The 20,160-nt window shown below is 29.1% G+C and overlaps 8 protein-coding genes and 1 non-coding gene across 9 annotated transcripts; 4 read left to right on the forward strand and 5 right to left on the reverse strand.

Annotated features, from left to right (window-relative positions):
• Positions 1 to 13: 13 nt before the first annotated feature.
• BX663DRAFT_516409 (Sodium/hydrogen exchanger family-domain-containing protein) lies at positions 14 to 2,800 on the reverse strand. The gene is made up of 5 exons (XM_051528589.1): positions 1,831 to 2,800; positions 1,670 to 1,753; positions 1,477 to 1,538; positions 1,101 to 1,421; positions 14 to 1,002 (listed from the first exon to the last, which is right to left on the reverse strand). The coding sequence occupies exons 1-5, from the start codon at positions 2,450 to 2,452 to the stop codon at positions 211 to 213; spliced, it is 1,881 nt and encodes a 626-aa protein (XP_051380740.1). The 5' UTR covers positions 2,453 to 2,800; the 3' UTR covers positions 14 to 210.
• Positions 2,574 to 4,281, forward strand: BX663DRAFT_145763 (kinase-like domain-containing protein). Its single transcript, XM_051521591.1, has 3 exons — positions 2,574 to 2,595; positions 2,925 to 4,183; positions 4,232 to 4,281. Exon 2 carries the CDS (start codon positions 3,024 to 3,026, stop codon positions 3,963 to 3,965), a length of 942 nt encoding a protein of 313 aa, XP_051380741.1. The 5' UTR covers positions 2,574 to 2,595; positions 2,925 to 3,023; the 3' UTR covers positions 3,966 to 4,183; positions 4,232 to 4,281.
• Positions 4,282 to 4,794: 513 nt separating this feature from the next.
• BX663DRAFT_145817 (glycerol-3-phosphate dehydrogenase [NAD+]) lies at positions 4,795 to 6,217 on the reverse strand. Its single transcript, XM_051521592.1, has 2 exons — positions 4,941 to 6,217; positions 4,795 to 4,815 (listed from the first exon to the last, which is right to left on the reverse strand). Exon 1 carries the CDS (start codon positions 6,037 to 6,039, stop codon positions 4,993 to 4,995), a length of 1,047 nt encoding a protein of 348 aa, XP_051380742.1. The 5' UTR covers positions 6,040 to 6,217; the 3' UTR covers positions 4,795 to 4,815; positions 4,941 to 4,992.
• A 1,251-nt stretch (positions 6,218 to 7,468) lies between these two features.
• BX663DRAFT_562815 (uncharacterized protein) lies at positions 7,469 to 8,215 on the forward strand (the record flags this gene model as incomplete). Its single annotated transcript, XM_051531983.1, has 1 exon — positions 7,469 to 8,215. The coding sequence occupies exon 1, from the start codon at positions 7,664 to 7,666 to the stop codon at positions 8,213 to 8,215; it is 552 nt and encodes a 183-aa protein (XP_051380743.1). The 5' UTR covers positions 7,469 to 7,663.
• A 2,346-nt stretch (positions 8,216 to 10,561) lies between these two features.
• On the forward strand, positions 10,562 to 11,411 carry BX663DRAFT_516415 (ubiquitin-conjugating enzyme E2 N). Its single transcript, XM_051528590.1, has 5 exons — positions 10,562 to 10,603; positions 10,684 to 10,798; positions 10,920 to 11,051; positions 11,116 to 11,256; positions 11,312 to 11,411. Exons 1-5 carry the CDS (start codon positions 10,577 to 10,579, stop codon positions 11,344 to 11,346), a joined length of 450 nt encoding a protein of 149 aa, XP_051380744.1. The 5' UTR covers positions 10,562 to 10,576; the 3' UTR covers positions 11,347 to 11,411.
• A 1,071-nt stretch (positions 11,412 to 12,482) lies between these two features.
• On the reverse strand, positions 12,483 to 12,554 carry BX663DRAFT_t99. The gene has a single exon. It is a non-coding gene; the product is annotated as a tRNA-Glu (tRNA).
• A 1,519-nt stretch (positions 12,555 to 14,073) lies between these two features.
• Positions 14,074 to 15,889, reverse strand: BX663DRAFT_438780 (armadillo-type protein; the record flags this gene model as incomplete). Its single annotated transcript, XM_051523293.1, has 7 exons — positions 14,074 to 14,411; positions 14,469 to 14,543; positions 14,679 to 14,810; positions 14,874 to 14,892; positions 14,950 to 15,158; positions 15,220 to 15,726; positions 15,781 to 15,889. 7 exons carry the CDS (start codon positions 15,887 to 15,889, stop codon positions 14,074 to 14,076), a joined length of 1,389 nt encoding a protein of 462 aa, XP_051380745.1.
• Positions 15,890 to 16,710: 821 nt separating this feature from the next.
• Positions 16,711 to 18,107, forward strand: BX663DRAFT_553754 (carbon-nitrogen hydrolase; the record flags this gene model as incomplete). The annotated part of the gene is made up of 9 exons (XM_051531473.1): positions 16,711 to 16,857; positions 16,915 to 17,013; positions 17,101 to 17,125; positions 17,180 to 17,319; positions 17,374 to 17,422; positions 17,478 to 17,631; positions 17,716 to 17,814; positions 17,868 to 17,923; positions 17,980 to 18,107. The coding sequence occupies 9 exons, from the start codon at positions 16,711 to 16,713 to the stop codon at positions 18,105 to 18,107; spliced, it is 897 nt and encodes a 298-aa protein (XP_051380746.1).
• Positions 18,108 to 18,147: 40 nt separating this feature from the next.
• Positions 18,148 to 20,031, reverse strand: BX663DRAFT_553755 (uncharacterized protein; the record flags this gene model as incomplete). The annotated part of the gene is made up of 5 exons (XM_051531474.1): positions 18,148 to 18,860; positions 18,919 to 19,167; positions 19,228 to 19,494; positions 19,584 to 19,598; positions 19,677 to 20,031. 5 exons carry the CDS (start codon positions 20,029 to 20,031, stop codon positions 18,148 to 18,150), a joined length of 1,599 nt encoding a protein of 532 aa, XP_051380747.1.
• Between the last annotated feature and the right edge of the window lie 129 nt (positions 20,032 to 20,160).

The raw sequence follows: 20,160 nt of genomic DNA on the forward strand, positions 1-20,160 counted from the left end.
TTTCTTTACTTTAATAATAATAATGTCAATATAATAATTGAAGTTCATTAAATGCAAAAAAAAAGGAATATTCTATTTATTACAGCTTAATGTTGATTATGAATTTAATAAAGAGGAGAAGGAGAGAAGCAAGAAACAAACAAACAAAAAAAAAGGGAGGTAGAGAGATAGAGAAATGAGTAGTGACTCTGCTAATATTTTAATTTCATATTATGCAAGTTTTTCGGTATCTGAAAGTGGAATAGAAATTACTTCTTGTTGATTACTATTATGTTCTTGTCGTTGCTGTCGATATAATGGTATGATATCTGCATTAAATGATGTGGTAGTAGTAGAGTTATTTGCGGCAGTAATTTTTAATAAAACAGGTGTCGCTATTAAAGTAATGGATGTAATAGCTATTAAAATATAATAAACTTCTCTAGATACAATAGAGAGTTGTTTTGCACGAGATGCAAGTACAAATCCAAATTCTGATATTTGTGCTAATGCAATAGCCATTGTAGATGATTTATGTAGATCAAACTTGAAAAGATAGAGAATAATACAGGTTACAATATATTTGAATCCAATGACACCACCTGCTAGGGTGAAAAGTAACATGGCTTCTGATGCAAGAAAGGATGGATAGATATGTAAACCAATAGCAGTAAAAAATAAACAGGCAAACATATCTCGTATAGGTTCGATTACTTTTATGGAAACTTCAAACATACCTTTGCGTGAACGAAGGATGACACCTGCAGCAAAACAACCTAATTCCATACCTAATCCTAAATAAACTGAAAGAATTAACATGCTCATACACATAGCAATTGTCCCTAAAAGTATAATTTCATGATTTTTTTGAATGGATATAAACCGACGAAGACAAAATGAAATGACAGGCATCAATCGAAGTATGCCAAAACAGACAAATCCAAATATAGCAAATGAAAATGATATCCTTAATATAGCAAGAAAGATTTGGGTACCTGATTTGGAAAGAACTGGAATCATAGCCTAATTCATAACATTAATAAAAATAGATGCATCCATAACAACCGAAGGGGGGGAGGGAGAAAAAAATAAAATAAAAGTAATCATGAAATCTATTTTACCAACATAAAGCCCAAAATGACATCTTGCATTACTAAAAGTCCATATAAATGATCTAGTTGATCAAGCTTAATACATTTTATAACAACTGCAGTAGAGCTTAAACTAATGCAAACGCCTACAAAAACTGCCTCTTTTATATTTGCGTCTATCATCACTCCCAATGTGATAAAAAATAAAACGGTCACTAATAGAATCATGATGGCTCCACCTAATGACAATCTCCACATTTTTTTAATCTTTTCCAAAGAGAATTCAAGACCAAGAACAAACATGATAAATACAACACCAAGTTGTGATAATGTCTCTATCTGAACTAGTTCCTTTATATAAATATGTTATAAGCGTCTTTTCTTCTTCTTCTTCTCTATTACTTACCTGAATTAAATTATAGCCAGAAGGTCCAATTACAATACCAGCTAAAATATATCCAAAAAAGGCTATCCGGTTTTATAATATTGAATATGGATCACACAAACAAATGCGATAGGAAAAAAAAATTTTATTTTTTATTTTTATTGTATACATATTTCATGTAAATCCTTTTTTTTTTTTTTTTCTTTTCACTAACCTGGTAAATCTATCCAAGTAAACATCCAGCCCAGTACAAATGAGGTGATTAGAATAAGAACAAGATCATAAATTAACTGAACATCTAATTATAAAAATATCATTTTTTTTTCTTTAAACATCATTCAAGATATATACAAATATATACATATAATAACAAACCTTCTACAATCACAGTTGTATCAAATGGTTTCATCATAACATATTCATTATTATCTTGATCTACTAAATTAACTAGTTCTTCACCTTCAGTTTTTTCTAATTTCAAGACAGTTTCAACATTTCCTTCATCAGTAGAAAATACAATCATATTTTGTTTCATTTCTTGTTCTAATCGATCCGCAATATGACTCACTTCTTTTAACATGTCATTAAAAACTTCTACTACTGATTCATTAGAGCTTTCATCAGAATGAGTTACAATATCAGAATGAGCTTCATGTTGCTTTTTATCTAAAAAGGATTCAGCAACAACAAATTTAAGGTTTTGGTGAGACAATTTGACGGCTTTTTGAAAATCAAAGGTTAATTTGAGAGCAGGAGTTCGAAAATCATAATAGGCATTGTTGAAGGATTGATGAATAGTTTGATTGTAAATGTCAAGAATTCCCAATACAAATGTTTCAAATGCTTCATAATCTTCTAGTTGAACACCTGCTAAAGAATATAATTCATCATTATATTCGCCATGAACTGCTTTAATAGTATCATATAAACGTTTCTTTTTGATAACAAGGTTTAATTTATATTCAGCACCTTTGTTCAACATGTCCATGATTTCCATGGCATTGGTAGTAGTAATAGAAGACAAGGATGTTGATGATGATGATGACTATTTTTAGTGTTAATAAAAAAAAAAAGGAGGAATAAGAATAGAAACAAGTGTTTATTATACCGATGATATTGGTTCCGCATCTATAAAAGGAGGTAGGCTGAAAAGTAAAGTTAATAATAAAAGGAAATAGTGCAAATAGATCATGTAGTATAACAATAAAACGTAAACGATATGTAATAATAAGGGGAGGGGGTGAAAAGAAAATAAAAAAAAGGAAAGAAAACAGAAAAAGTGACGCAAAAAAATGCGTTTGATGCTAAATTTGGAAACTTGTTCTCCTTTACGCCCTCAAAAAAAAAAAAAAAAAAAAAAAAAAAAAAAAAAGAGGTTATAAATATAAAGCATTCATTTTCTTTTCTCTTCTCTTATTTCTTTTTTTTTTTTTTGTTTTACTCATTATTTGCTTTTTATAATGACAAAGACAAGTATTGAAAAGAAAGAAGAATTACCTATCGGAACATTAATTGGAGACTTGGAAATAGTTAAATTGTTAAATAATGGAGTTTATGGGCAAGTTTATATGGCACGAAATATTAAAACATTCGAGAGATATGCAATCAAGTCTTTTCCTCCTAATAAAAGTCTCGACTCGATTCAAAGAAATGAAATCATGTTACACTCGTACCTTTCGGACCATCCACACATCATCCGACTTGAAAAAATAGTGACAACAGCTAATAATTGGACGCATGCTGTACTTGAGTATGGATCTGAAGGAGATCTCTTTTCAGCTATAACAGAAAAAAATCTTTATTATGGAAATCACAAGCTAATCAAAAGTGTCTTTTTACAACTTATTGTTGCAGTTCGTTATTGTCATGATAATCACATCTTCCACAGAGATTTAAAACCTGAAAATATACTTGTGTTTAATAAAGGTCATCACATTAAATTGACTGATTTTGGACTCGCAACTACGGATACATTATCAACCGATTTTGGATGCGGCTCAACATTTTATTTTTCACCTGAATGTTTAAATAATAAACGTGTTGCCTATGCAACTGCACCTAACGACGTATGGGCATTAGGCATTATATTAATTAATTTATCAGCAGGACGAAATCCATGGAGACTCGCATCTTTAAATGATGATACATTCTGTGCCTTTGTTCATGATCCTAATATACTCTTAAAGATATTACCTATCTCAAGTGAACTCAATCATATACTTCAACGTATCCTTTGTCTTGATCCTTCACAGAGAATATCATTAAATGAATTATACACCTCTATTCAGCAATGTACTTATTTTACTCGTACACCAGAAGTGATTCAATATGAAGATTTATCTTTATCACCTCCTATTACACCTGAACGAGATATGAGTAGCAGCATTTCTTCTTCTTCTTCTTATTCTTCTTCTGTTACAACAACAGATGAAGGAAAAAATCATGTTGATTATCTTTTTCCCAAAAAAGGTGAAAATCTGGACTCACATTATATTCAAGTCATGATCTAGACTTTTTTTTTTTTTTTAATTATTTCTCACATATATCATTGCCTGCAACTCTCCTTATATTATGCATTTATACCTTTTTTTTTTCTTCACTAGACTCTTATATTTATATATACAAATATTTGTTTTTTTTTCTTTTATGTTCATGACCATTCTTATTCCATTTGTTTAAATACCTCAAAATTTATACATGTATATCCTCATGCATCTCTTTATCTTATGTAAGCAGCATTATTTACTCTTATATAATTATATAAATAAATAAATAGTGATATTGTAGATCCTCTTTTTTTTTTCAATTATTAAATAGCAGAAAACGCTTAATTCTAAATATAGAAACGCCAAGCTTCATTTTATTTTTATTTTTTGATTGGTTATTAAATTATGCAACATTGTCAAAAAAAAAAGGGGGGCTGCCAACAAGAAGCTGTATAGTGTCGACTACTTATTACTAGAGTTAACTTTATGATTTTACTGAATTGATTATCTTCTTCTTCTACTAGTCTATAACGTCCTTGTGAAGTTTTATTTACTTGATTTAAGGCGATTATCGGCCATGGTTTACTATGTTGTTGTTGTTTTTGCCTTTAGTAGACTTTAATGAATTTATTAAAACTACCTATAAAGAACAGCAAGCGGCTTGTTTCATATCTTCTATAACTGAAGCCTTCCTTTTTTTTTAAAAAAAAAAAAACACAAATAATAATTAAAAATGAGTATTTTTTTATTATTATTCTTATTATTTCAAAAAGAAAGCAGAAGAAGTATATTTATATATACAAATACGGTTAATATTGTTTCGTAACAAGAATATTATATAATCATGATATCGCTTGACAATAATAAAAACTAACTAAAATAGATGTATATGTATATATTTTATTATTAAATAGAAAAAGGAGGAGTGTTATGAATCTTATGTAATAAGTTATGATTTCTATTAAAAAAAAAATAAGTCTAATATTATTATTTACATACAAGAAGATTTGTTCTCTCTTTTTTTTTCTTTTTTTTTTTGCTTTTTTTTGCTTTAAATATCGATGACGATGGCTTCAGGAGAAAGGCCTTCATAGACGATACGATAAACAGTACTAAAGAGAGGAAATTCATGTTCCATATTTCTTGCCTTCAAGAATTGATTAACCTCTTGTGCAGTTAAGGTACCTTGAAGTTTTTGACCATTCAAGAGCTCAGCTTCTAAAAGTTCAATTGGTTTACGTGTCAAGACAAAGGCCTCAGCGACCTTTCGATTACGACCTCCATTGCAGGTAGTGATCAAATCAGCCGCCCCACAAGATTCAAAGAAGGTCTCTGTTTGAACACTTTCACCAAAGAAGGTTTGACCAAATTTACGCATCTCCATGAGACCTAAGCGTATGATAGCTGCCTTCGTGTTACTGCCATGTCCTAAGCCATCCGAGAAACCAGCTCCGACAGCGACCACATTCTTTAAGGCACCACAGAGTTGCACACCGATAGGATCTTGAATGACATTGATACGAAAATAAGGTGTATCAAAGAGCCTTTTAAAGATAAGACCTTGTTCTATGTCTTCACACCCAATTGTGGATTCACAAAACTTTTCCATAGCGACTTCATTTGCAATGTTAGCTCCACTCAGAGCAGCACAAGGTATATTTAAGCTACGAGCAATCTCTTCAGAGAAGAGTCGAGTTCCCTCAGGGGTAATCTCGAGACCTTTGATCAAGGAGATGGCGCGAGCACCAGGTGCTAAATGTCCCTTCATTCTCTCACAGACACCATGAATAAATTGATGTGGCACTACAAAGACAACTAAAGTAGCATCTTGACAGGCAGTAACAAGATCAGGTATAGCAATGATATTATGAGGTAACTTGACCCCCTTTAAATATTTTACATTCTCATGTTCTTCATTAATAATCTCTGTTAAATTTCGTCCCTTAATTTGTTCTTCAAAGACCCATTGACGTACAATGGGTTCAAAGTGATCCAAATGTCTCATTGTGTTTGTACCAATAATTTTCGCAATAGCAGAACCCCAGTTACCAGAACCAATGATGGATACCTTTTCAAGTTGTGTTTTAGTAGAAGACATAGTATTGTTTAACAAGAAAAAAAAATTTTTTTGGTAATGATAAAGGAAAAAGATAGATAAAGGAAGAAAGCCTTTATTATTATTATTGAAGTCATATATTTATATAATATGAATAAACAAATATATACATACATGTATTTTTTTTTAATAACGGACAACTCCGGTTGCGGGGTCAAATCAAACAACTAGAAGCTAAATCATGTTTTTTTAGTGGATTTTTTTTTTTTATTAAACTGAAACCCAAAATACCTCCACAAGAAAAAAAGAAAAGAGAAGAGAGAGGGAGAGGGAAAAGAAAGGAAATACATCTACTTTTTCTGCTAATTTCTATCTTAATTTGAGACATTTACAAAAAAGATCGTATAATGCAAACTATCTATGTACAGAATAAGGGACTTTTTTTTTTTGGTATAGCAAAAGATTACTTGTAGACTGCTATGACGTGAAGGATTGAAAATACGGAGATTAAAAATAAGATAAAAAAAAAAGTTTAAAATGGACTGTGAATTTATAGTATATATTATTAACATTGATGATTGACACCTTCCTTTAACTCCTCTCATTTTCTTCCTTCCCCCCCCCACCTCTCCCAGTTCTTTTTACTGACTAACTTCAAATTCTTATCTTATTTACATATCAAGACACGTATATATAATTATCGGTGTTTTAAAAGGACTTGACACTCATCATTGCCATTTATTATCTTTATCCATAATAAAATGACAGTATTTTACGTTCATTAAAGTTGGCACTTTTATTATACAATTGAATTCATCTATAATATGCATACGTGTATGTGGGTTTTTATTCATCTCGAATGATCGATTATTAAATAAAACACAACTACTGAATATTATGCCGGTAGTTTTAATAGTTTAAAGAAGGTAACATACATAGGTTATGTTACAGTTACTAATTTTATTATTGAATTTCCGTATATCATTAATAAAGTTTCCTTTCTTTTCATACGAATTTTTGAACCCTTTAAAATTTTAACTACAGTAATATGAACGAAGAAGGAAAGGGGGGATTAAAAAAAAAAAAAAAAAAAAAAAAAAAAAAAAAAAAAAAGTTAAGTTACCGCTACATGTCAATAATGTAATACCAGCATATTATAATTATTAATAAATTAATATATAAACGTGGTTTCTTTTTTTTTCGAAGGTTATTATAGTGGGCGGTAATAAAAGACTATATAGTGTAATGTAGTACTGCGTGTGTATGATAAATGGTTACCGAGAATAATTTATTGCTTGAATAAATCCAGAAATTTGGGAAATTTTATTAGCATAAATTAAGGGGAAGAAAATGTTTGCTAAAGGAGGTTTACAATTCATAAAATTGCTGGATACATTCTTGCCACTAGTTTTTTTTTTTGTTCTTCTTCTCTTACCCTTTTATATAAATAATGACTACTAGTAAATGCTATAAGACATCTTCTTTAGTAACACATTGTTATTATCATCATCATAATAGTAGTTTGATAATAAATAAAAGGAAAAAAAAATCAAAGAGTTGGAATTGCTGTAAAAAGTCTAACATATTACCAACAACAAGGATACAAAGATGGCATTCAATAGGTCAAAATAAAAGAAGATGGTCTTCGTCAAGTTTTAAAAAAATAATGAATTCCTATCGAAAGAGTGATTGTTGCAAGAACAAAATTGAGTCCCTTTTATATTATTATTCGTCTGCGGCTCTATTTCGACAAAGAACTATCTCAACTTTAGAATCATCTTCTTTTATTTATAACAAGAAGAAGCTTTATTATCCACTAAAAAATGAAATAGAAGACATTATCTCTATCTATTCACAAGAGAATCATCCTTACATCTTTCATACTCAATCATTATTATTTTTATTTGGTTTCTTATTTTTCCCTTGTTGGTGGATAGGCGGTTATTTTATAAAGATGGATAACAGTCATCATGATTTAGAAAAAAAGACGAGTCATGATGATAATTCCGTCTATGTGCATTCTTCTTTATTGGCAAATGGTAAGACTACAACTAAAAAACTAGTATGGATTCCATCTTCTTCTTCTCCTACAAGTCATCTTTATCAATCCAATTATAATGACTTGTTTTATAAAGGGAATAGAATGATGAGTATTATATCTATTGGTCTTGTTATCGTTATTTTGAGCTTATTTTTATGGTATTTTTTAGAAGTTTAAAATATATATATGTGTATATAGTAAAATGGCATATATTTTTATAATTTATGAATAGTTTTTTTTTTTTTTTTTTTTTTTTTTGATTCATTGGCTTGGTATTATTTATAGTATCGTCTTTTTTATTTATTTATTTGAATGATATCGTGTTATATTATCACTTGATTAAAATGATTGTCGTGGTTCCTGAGAGCTATTATCTGTAGAAATAGTAGATTATTGATTTGCTGTTGTTGTTGTTTAGTGGGATAGAAAGAAGAAGTATCCATTATAGTTTGTGATCGCTGTGAATTCGTACAATGAATGAACTGCAGAAGATGAATAAAAGTTTGGATAAGCAACAGAAGACGTTTCAACATGAAAAGCTTCCAGTTCTTAGGTTTCTTCAGATGCAGTTTTTAATCCCTTTCTATACTCTACCAACAGATTCAGTAACTGCGTTATTGTTGGCTCGGCTAGTTATGAGGCTTTTTTTTTTCCTCATTCGATAACAATATTTCGTAAGAGACTATCGATCATGACACGAAAATTTTGCTGCTTTTTAACAGTATCATTTATTAAACCCTCTATGGATATGAAGGTATCATCTTCGAAGTGAGGAGAGAAAAGATGTTAGGAATCAGTATTAGAAGATATGGTAAAGTCTTGTTTTTATTAAAATAAGATAAAGTATATGTTTAAAGTATTTTAAATGATTTATTTATTTTCTTTTTTTTAATAATAGATCTGTGTTATATCTCTATTAAGTTATCAGAATAAAAATGAATAAAAAAAGTCAATGAGGCCAAAGAATAGTTCTAGAAAGTTGGTTATTTTTATTTATGATTTTATATGATGGGTGTATTAACACAAGAATATTTGAGGTCAGAAAGGAATTAGAAAGTATTTAGTTGTGACCGAATTATATGTAATAATGTCAATGAAATGTAGAACATCCTTAGTAAATTTATAGACCATGAAGAAGTATATACAAATAAGTTGGAATCCATTCTTCCTTATATTATTTGTCTTAGGTACTTTTAATAAAGGGTAATAGTTAACTCTGATTACACTTTATCTCGACAATTGTTGAATTATTGTATTTTCTGGCTTAAAATACGCCTGTAACTCTCATTTTAATGATAAATCCAATCCGTAGTATTCTTCAGTTTACATGGCTAAGCTTTGATAACAAATATTTGATGTGGAAATTAATAGGGCAATACTAAATTTGCATGTTTGATTATTGTTTCAATTTCTGAAGTATTTATACCTTTCTACCTTTCTTGCCCAACTACCAATGATAAAAGGATTCATAGATCCATTTTATGAGTCATGTTTAGCCACCAAGTCAATACCCTTGACGCCTTCATTAAGGTAGTTGATTTTTTTAATACTGCTTAGTTTATTTAATGTATTAAATATAATAAATCTACTATCCATTTCATGCTGTTACCTGCGCTACCTACCTTTGTGTCCTTATCATTAAGTTCGTTACTCGTACTACTATCACTTTCGTCTATTAGTAAGGTTTCCCTTGAGTTATTATTTATTATCCTTTCTTTATCTTAAAGATGTGTTCCAAAAAAAAAAAAAAAAAAAAAAAAAAAAAAAAAAAAGTTATCTGCTTATTTTATTTTATTTTTTTAAGTTATTATTACTAATAATAAATACAGCGAATTCTTCCGAATTTTGTAAAAGAAAATATAACTATCGTTTTATAAATCTATTAATGAAGCAACTTAAAAATAATTAATATGTATAAACTGATGGTCATGAATATATATGGTGAAATAAGCAATGATTATATCTGTATAATTAACAGGCGGTATTAGTTATATTTATTATTCATGATATTGGAACATTGAAGATATATACACATATATATATTATGAAGACAATTGCTTTATTTTTCATATTTAGGCATAAAAAAGCTACTAATACTGTACTTATTAAGCATATTAAACATCTACATAAAATATGTACAGTATTTCATTAGAGTAGGAAGAAGAGAAGTATATTATATATTCCACAAATGAGATAATATTTATCCATGTATATTATTTAGCTTTTCTGATAATTTTTGATTGGTAGACAATATAATTGTTACTACTTCACTGATAATCTTTACACTCATATTCATATCATTATATTTTTTTTCTTTTCTCTTCTTTCTCTTATTGATAATCTATAAATATTTGCATTCATATTTTCTCTTGCTATAAGGCTTTCATGATGATGGATTTATTAGCGGATAATGAAAATTTGCTATAATTTTTCAAAAAAAAAAAAAAAAAAAAAAAAAAAAAAAAAAAAGGATACGTAGACGAGGACTTCAGTACATTTTTTTTTTCTTTTTTTTTTTGTAACTCATTAAATTATATAATGGCCCTTCCAAAGAGAATTGTCAAAGTAAGACTTCTTATGATTTAATGAATGTCAGCTTGTTTTTAATTAGTCAATTGTGATATTTTTTTTTATCTCCTTTTCAGGAAACAGAACGTTTATTAGCTGATCCTGCACCTGGAATCAGTGCAACACCTCATGAGGAAAATTTGCGTTATTTTGATGTTATTATTGCAGGACCTAGTCAATCCCCTTTCGAAGGTAGTAAACAGATAATAATAATAAAAGTGCTTTACGGCTTTTTTCTTTCTTTCTTTTTTTTTTTTTTTTTTTTTTGTTTTTATAATTTAAAATCTAATCTTTTATTTCCATGTATTTTTAGGTGGTGTTTTTCACTTAGAATTGTTTTTACCCGAAGACTACCCTATGGGACCTCCAAAGGTTCGTTTCTTGACCAAGATTTATCATCCTAACATTGACAAATTAGGTCGTATTTGTTTAGACATCCTTAAAGGTAACTAATAATATAAAATACCAAAAAGAAAACAGTTTATAAACTATTTTATATGTATATACAGACAAATGGTCTCCTGCTCTTCAAATTCGTACAGTGTTACTTTCTATTCAAGCATTGTTATCGGCACCTAATCCTGAGGATCCATTAGCTAATGATGTTGCTTCTCATTGGAAAGAAGACGAAAAAGGTGCTATTGAACAAGGTAAAATTGACAAGATAAATACATTTATTTATTTGTTATTAAATTTATTATGTAGCGCGTCAATGGACCATTATGTATGCCCACCAATAATATAATATGATATATGTTTACATATAAAAGAAAAAAAAATAATAAAAAAAAAAAGAAAGAAAGAATTACATGTACACATATTTCCCATTTCCTTATTTTCCTTTCTACGTTTAAAATATACATTTTATTATTAATAAAATTTAAACCCAATGAGCACATTGACTATTTTCCCTTCTACGATTAAATTGCATATTTAAACTTACTTTTGATCTTTAGTAAACAGAGGGTATCTAAATGATGCTACTGAGCTACCCAGATCTGTTCAACAAAATAGGAGTAAAAAAAGAAACTAAACAAAAAAGAAAAAAACCTCTTTGCAAGAAATACAAGGTAAAAATGAAAGATAGAGAAAAAGTAAAAAGAACTATTTGTGTATAGCCAGCAACTGATTAAGGCCATTTGGATTAAGAGTAATATATTCTAATTGATGCATAGCTTGAAGAGCTTTAATAATATTACTTTCTTATTAAGGCTTCAGGAGATTCAAATATCTATCTGATTTAATAGGTGCACTTGGATATAGAAATAAACCTAGCATTTGATGTATGTAAGACTACGATATAGAGTATATAAAGGGCTGATCATCATAGAGGTCAAGTGTTGTTTATTTAAATATATTTTATCTGTAACTATATTGTTCATACAGAGATAGCTAGCTTTGACTGTAGCTTTTCAGAATGAATTGCTATTTTCGGAGAATACTAAGTATGAGAGAGAAGCGCTGAGATGCAAAAGTCGCGTAGAAGAACTTCGATTAATATATCACTAAACATGCTTTATAATATAGAAAATAAATAAGGAGGAATACAATTACAATAATAGTGTCATAAGCTAACTTTATATCCAAGAAGTCTATGACAGATATGAAATCACATTGCTTGCAAATTTTATTACAAATTTCAGCTAGACAAAGAGTTTGATCTAAAGATTCTTATGCTTCATGAAAATCACCTTAAACTGTATTCAAAATTGAGCTGTATTGAGAGAGAGAGAGATGGATAAAGAGATTTTTGAACGATTTTTCTAAAAAAAAAGTGGAACTTTCTTTATTTTTTTTTTTTTTTTTTTTGATATTATTCTTTAAAATCAAAAAATACTACGGACACTACTATAAGCGATAAAAAGTAAAAAGGAAATTCCCCATCGGGGAGTCGAACCCCGGCCGTGTCGGTGAAAGCGACAAATCCTAGCCGTTGGACCAATGAGGATTTTACATTTAATGAAAGAAAAAACTAATATATAATGATAGATAATCAAATCACCGGACAGTCACGTGACACTGCGGTATTTTTCGAGCTATCATGCTAATGTCCGGTTATGGTTTTTATCGCATACTGTTTGTGAGTTTAATTAATCAATTTAAATTAAATGGTTGTAGGCATAAATTTGATTTCTCCTAGTTAATTTGTAGAGGATAATACTATTTGATATAAAGTAGTTTCTTTAGACAACCGTGGATTCAACAATGAATGCATCTTTTACTAGAAATTATAATAATAGAGTATGATGACGTTATCAGCTAATTATTAATGCTGCATAAAGTTATTTTAACCAGCTATAATTAATTACACAATATTATTTAATTATAATGTGCTTATTCTTTTCTTCAACTATTATACAGAGTTATAAATAGAATAAATACCTCCAATTAAATAATAATATGTGATATGATATAACTCGAAGATAAACTTTTTATTATTATCCTAACAGTCAAGTTAAATATAGTAGTTTCCTTAATTAATATTTATATTCGTACACGCAAAGTCCCTTTTATAGACTATTTTGATCCAAACATTTCATTCACAAGTTTAGAAAATATATACAGGACGAAACACTTGTAGCTCAGATATATTAATTATATGTCATTAGAATATAATCCTTTTGAAATATATACGTGTTTATATATATATTTACTCATTATATGATGTGTAAATGTATCTATCAAATTATGTACTGAATTTGGTTTATATATCGCAGAAAAGTTGATTTTTTATTTATTTATTTATTTATTAGTTTATTTTTAAAAGAGCAGACTTACTTAACGTTTGCCTCAAAACTTATATTAAAATATGCTTCAGGACTATTATAAGTTATTATTTATTTATTTAACTGTACACTTTACTATTAAACGCTTATTATTAACATCATCAAAGGGTAAGTACTACGTTTTATTTTATTTTATTTCTTTCCATAAAAGAGAGTGTGAATACTATATTTCAAAAGAAAAGCCTATCACGATGTAAACGCTATATAATAGATAAATCAGGTAACATTTGAATTTTTGACTCTTTTGTTGGATAATAAGATGAATCAAATATAATAAAATCATTATAATAATGGTCTTCAGTGACAAAGGTAGTAGTTGTTAATGACTGTTTATTATCATTACAGAATAGTAAACAAGCTTCTTCTAATACTTGTTTGTCTGTCGACAATAATACATTTGATTCATGATCAGATGCTGTCGTTCTTTCTTCCTTTAGTAAAAAAGTATTTAAAGACGGTCTAGATACTAATAAATGGCTTATACTTGGTAATGGTATTTGCTTATTTTTACTATCTTTTACTATCATTTTAATAAATAAATATATTTGTATATATATATAAAAAAAAGGAATAAGGAGTAGGCGTTTCATTTTTTTTTTATACATTTACATATACATATACACATACAAGTATTTCATGTGTTTTCCTTTTTCCGTGTAACTCCTTTATTTATTGAAAAAGTTATTTATGCTTCTTGGAACGCCTCTTGTTTTTTGAAGGCTTTTGAGTAGTCTTTTTAACATCAATACGCACATCTTCATTTCCTTCTTCTTCTTCTTCTTCTTCTTCTTCATTTGACGATATAACATTAACAGCTACAATACATTCTTCTTTATTTTGTTTTCTATTTTCGATTACTGGTTCTAATTTTTCTCTTGTAATAATACTCTTTGCTCTTTTTATAGTATCAATGTCCTTGATGTCTTCATCCTCTTCTTCTAAAATATTATTTATATACACATAAGCATCTCCAAATAGTTCTCTCCAACAAGAGGTTCTATTATCATCGCCTAATGGTACTAATTAAAATAGTAAATTCAGTAATTATTATTATTTTCCCAGTCCATCTTGCTTACCATTGCTGCTTAAATTATCAATAGCCCTAATAATGTGACGTTGAACGTCAGATTTAGATACTTGACCCATTGATACTAGTGTAGGTAAGACATTAAAACAATCCTTATCTCCAACCTTTTTATCATTAAATAGCATCACTTCATTATTCTCTTCTACAAATACATAAATCATATTAATAGATCATTATCTACAGCATAATCATTTTTTACCATAAAGTGCAAGATTTGCTAAACAGCGAGCAACATGCCTAAGGATCTCTGTATGAGTAGGGAAATTCGTGAAAACATTACAAATATATCTTAATAAATGAGGCTGTGACATCAAGTTAACCTGTGATTCATCTATTCAAAAAAAAAAAAAAAAAAGTTATAAAATACGTGTGTATGCGTCTTACAATGACTTACTGTTTGTTGCAAAATTTGCCTAACAATATATATGCTTAGTTTATAATAAACGAATAATAATAATGGTAAAACTCACTAAAGCACAACACACATGAGAGACAGCTGCAGAGTGAATGACTGACTGTTGCTCTCTATTTTTAATTTGCCTTATGTCTAGCTGCGGTAAATAATAAAAAATATCCTTTAATCGGGTTTCTGTATCCATTTCTTTTTCAGGTAGAATAGCAAGAATAGATATTAATGCTCTAGATCCGTCGCCACACAAGAGGACTGGCTTATATTTATCTATTATAATTTTATATCAGTAATAGGTTATTTTTATCTATTTATCTATCTATATTCATACCATTTCGAAGAGATAAATAGGCTATCGTCTTTGCTGCATATTTTCGTACTTCACTATTTGAAGATCGAAGTAAAGTTGATAACTTATTCGTTTCTTGTATTTCTTCAATAATATTTATTTGTAAAGAAATGAGTGAACTAATGGATGATATAGTCTTGGATGCAAGACTTTGTATTATATTCACTCGACTCATCGTTTGCTCATCTCCTTCAGTAATATCAAATGTAGCAAGCATTAATAATGTATTGAACACATTATCTGAAATAACTTCTTTTTGACTTAAAATACCCGCTCTCGAAAGCTGATATATAATATGCGTACAATTGATAATGATCTCTAACATGATACTTGTTTGAGAAGTAGTATCTGTTGATGATTCTGTTAAATGAATTGAATTTGTTGAAGAATTTTTATTACTATTTTGCTGTATTTTAGTGGTATAATGTTGAATAAGTGCAAGTAAAGGAGGCAATGCCCATTTAGTGATAATAACAGGTCGAATAGATTCTATTTACTATTTGTATTAATTACAGGCAAATATTATTATTATAAAGACTTTACCTTTTTCTGATAACATAGCTAATATAGTGGTTGTTAAATGTTGCAATTCTATATCTTTTGATGAACGACAAAGCCAAATAAGTGCATCTATACCACCATATACCACCATATTATGTAAGTCTTTTTCTATCATTCATGTTAATATTTAAGTTTATAGAAATTAATTATCTTTTACCATTGTCTTTTTCTGTTAATTCTAATAGACCTCTAACTCCATGCATCTGTTTTATAAATAGAATTTAGTTTATTCAGCATCTATATTCCGATTTATTTACCTGAGTAGAACGTCCATGATCCTCATCGATAGAATAAGTTACAAGATAGGCAACATCAAAGCAACCATTACAAACTCGAACTGGCTTTGTACCATAACCTAGTTGAGGTAAAGGGACATTTCGAGCAGAACAGTCATGACAAAATATATTACCACTATACTAGAAACTTTAGTTTTTACTTTTATCGAAAAAAAAATAGATAATAAATATTGTTACCAATTTCTACAATGATGCTTTAATGATGGTATTATAGAAAAAAAAAAAGTAAGGTTATTATCTAAATCTATCTTTAAAAGACATATTTTACCCTTCGTTTTAAAGCGCTAAATGCACTATTACATGAAGAGCAATGAGATACATCTATATCATTGACCCAGATAGGTCGAGGTAATAGAAAAGTTATATGATCTTCGTATACTTGCATTTATAAAAAAAGAAAGGAAAATAATAATAATAATAATAATAATAATGAATTGTTATCATGCAGATGATGATGACCTATAACCAATTAGCCAATGAAATAATAGTATGACAACTTTCAATCTCAAAATACAAGTAATAGTAACAGCAGGTCTTTATCAGAAAGTTTTTTTTTTTTTTATAATTATTATTATTATTTTGTATTATTTTTATGTCTGTTAAAACGTTTAGGACAATGTCTAACGTATTAGCTTCTTCTTCACTTTTTAAACTTGCACTTGTTCAAATAGGTGCAGGCTTTGATAAATCTAAAAATTTATCTCATGCTAAAGCAAAAATTCTCGAAGCTGCTAAAAATGGAGCTCAAGTTGTTGTTTTGCCTGTAAGCATTGTAAATTAACAAGAAATAACAAATCGTTCATTTTTCTTTTTTGGATAGGAATGTTTTAATTCTCCCTACGGCACTAAATATTTTCCTGAATATGCTGAGAATTTAGAAGGAGGGGAATCAGTAAAAATGTTGTCAGATGCTGCTAAGGTAAAAAAAAAAACATCTATAATCTTGTAATTTCTCTCTTTTTTTTTTTTTTTTTTTTTTTTTTCTTACGTTTTTTGTATGCTTTAGGAAGGAAATGTATACCTTATTGGTGGTAAAACATTACTATTATAGATATTATATTATGTTATATTAATCGCATAAATAGGATCTATTCCTGAAAAGGAGGAATCCACAGGTAAAATATATAATACTTTGACAGCTTATGATCCTTTTGGAAAAATGATTGCAAAGCACCGCAAAGTTCATCTTTTTGATATTGATATTACTGGCCAGATAAGATTTAAAGTGAGTAATAAGGTATGATGCTATATAAATAACTGACTTTTATGATGTAATAAGGAAAGTGATGTTTTATCAGAAGGAGATTGGTTAACTCATATAGAAACAAGTAATGTATATAAATGAACGAAAAAAAAAAAGGCTTATTAAATTATAATCTGTAGAATACGGTAAACTTGGTGTCGGTATTTGCTATGATATGAGGTTCCCAGAAATGGCTATGATCGCTGCTCGTAAAGGTTGCTTAGCAATGATTTATCCTGGTGCATTTAATATGACAACAGGACCACTACACTGGGAATTATTACAACGTGCAAGGTAAAAAAAAAGAAAAGAAAACGATAGAACTGCATTCATTTGTTTGTTTGTTTTATTTTCTTATATGTATAATTTATTTACTAGAGCTGTTGATAATCAAATGTATGTTGCTGCTTGTGGACCAGCAAGAGATGTAAATGCAGACTATGTTGCATGGGGACATTCAACTATTGTAGATCCAAAGTAAAGAAACAATGTATAATAATAGATAAATAATAATCATTAGTCTATTTTAGAGGGGAAGTGATAGCTACTTGTGATGAAAAAGAGACAATTATTTATGCTGATATTGGTATATAATTTTAATTATGTATAACGTATATAATATCTATTAACCTATCATCATAGATCCTGCTAACGTTCAGACTTATCGTAAATATTTACCTCTTTATGATCAACGTAGATTTGATATTTACGGTGATGTTGCAGAAACGGTGGTTGTTCATAAAGACGGTACTGTTACAAAGAAGGTGTAATAAAAGACATTTTTTATTTTTGAAGGAAAGGGAAAATAATCTAAAATACAGTGCCTAAGGCTTCAAACCAACTCACAATACTTGAGTCTGTTTGAACACATTCTTTAAACTCTTCAAAATTTATATATCCTTTCTTTTCAGTTTTTATGCTTTTAAATGTTTTGTCTACCATTTCATTAATAGCTCCTTGTGACATTGTCTCCATAATAGGGAATTTTTCTTCCCAAGCCTTCCTGCCAGGTATCTCTTGCTTCTTTTCATCATTCTCTTTAGTAATAGGTAATGACAATCGTTGACTATCCGAACGTGAAACATGATTGGCTATATCATCCACTTGTGATTTAGAAGCATCTGAGAGTGCCTGTGCCTGTTCAGCTTCTATTGCATACTGTCTTAGGAAATGGTCCTCTTTTATCGGATAACGTCTCTTTCTTTTTTTCCTAGAACTACTAGATGGTCCTGCTTCAGATAGATAATTAATGGATGCAGTGTTACTATTTGTTTCTTCATCACTGTCATTATTATCACTTTGATTTCTATCAGAGGTTGTAGTAGAAGGCATGGCTACATTAAATGCTGCACTAACAGGTTGGGAAGCAGAAAATTCAAAGGAATCCATCATTTCATCTTCCATAGCGCTTACAACATCTCTTACAAGTTCCATTGATAGATAAAAATAGGATTTATACATTCGATAAAGTTCATCTCTTGAAATATACCCATCTTCATCTAAATCATATCCTTTAAATGCATCTATTATATACATAATGAGTTCATTCTTTTCCAGTCTTTCTTTACATCTATAGCTTACACTCGATTTTCTCATCTAGATTTCCTTTACAAAGAACACTTAGACCTGCAATAAATTCTGAAAAACTAATAACATTATCTTTATCTTGATCAAAAAATGTAAAGATTCTTTCAGTAATTAGATTCTTTTCTAAACCTAAAGGTCCTAAGCATTGCTCAAATGTCTCTCGATCTATACCCCCTTCATCTCTATCCACTGTTGAAAGTGATTTAAATTGTTCATATAGTGCTTCCAATTCTACTTGATCAACTATCAAAAAAAAAAAAACATTATTTTCTTGTTATATTCATTATCAAACTACTAGCCTACAATGTGAAGCATGCTGTAATTCACGATATTTCTCTATTGATATAGGCGGTTTGTTATGATGCTTTCCAGGATAAAATGTCGGTAATAGTGCACTTCGTGGATTGGCTAGTGGTGGAATAGGTATTCTAATTTTCAAAAATACATGTGTATTAATGTGGCTATTCGCTCCTTCACACATTTCACAAAGATCGAAATCAACACAGTTGGCGCATTTATATCGAACGCCGCGAATAGGTGACATGTTACATTTATTGCAAGTAATTCCACCTTTATAATAAAATGATTAAGTAAAAGAGAGATAGAGAGAGAGAGAGAGAGAAAAAAAAGCGACTGATAGTTGATATGAATGTACTTACGATGAATGAATCCTTCTACAACATCAAGATTAGTTTTTTATTTTATTTTATTTTTTTTTTAAAGAAAAAAAGGGAATATAATTACTATCATACCTTTACGAGATTGATTTTCTGAAATAGCATGTAACAGATTAAGTAGATTACGATTATCATCTTCACTCCATTCTTTAAATAATGATAGCACTTTATTATCTGCATCATCTTCAACTTCTGAAAGTGAAGCCAATGGCTCATTTTCATTATTGACAGGCGATGATCTATTTCTTCTTCTACGAACGGTTCGAGAACGACGAAGTCGACTCGATCTATTATTTATTGCTTCTGTTGTTGTTGTGGTACTGTTAGGTACATCATGTCGAGATCTATAATGTGAAAACGCTGCGATAGCTGCAATACCAGTTAATGCACCTGATATGACCAATATTGCTTTTGATATCCGAGGTGCCATACTATTATATGTAATAAACAATGAAAATAATAATAAAAAAAAAATAAATAAGGAAGCAGAAGACAAACTGATACAATTAAATGCAACAACTTGTATACATGTATATATATATATATATAACGGTGTGTA

This window comes from Cokeromyces recurvatus (genome assembly GCF_025118155.1).
Source record: "Cokeromyces recurvatus strain NRRL 2243 chromosome Unknown BX663scaffold_21, whole genome shotgun sequence".
NCBI classification, from domain to species: Eukaryota; Fungi; Mucoromycota; class Mucoromycetes; order Mucorales; family Mucoraceae; genus Cokeromyces; species Cokeromyces recurvatus.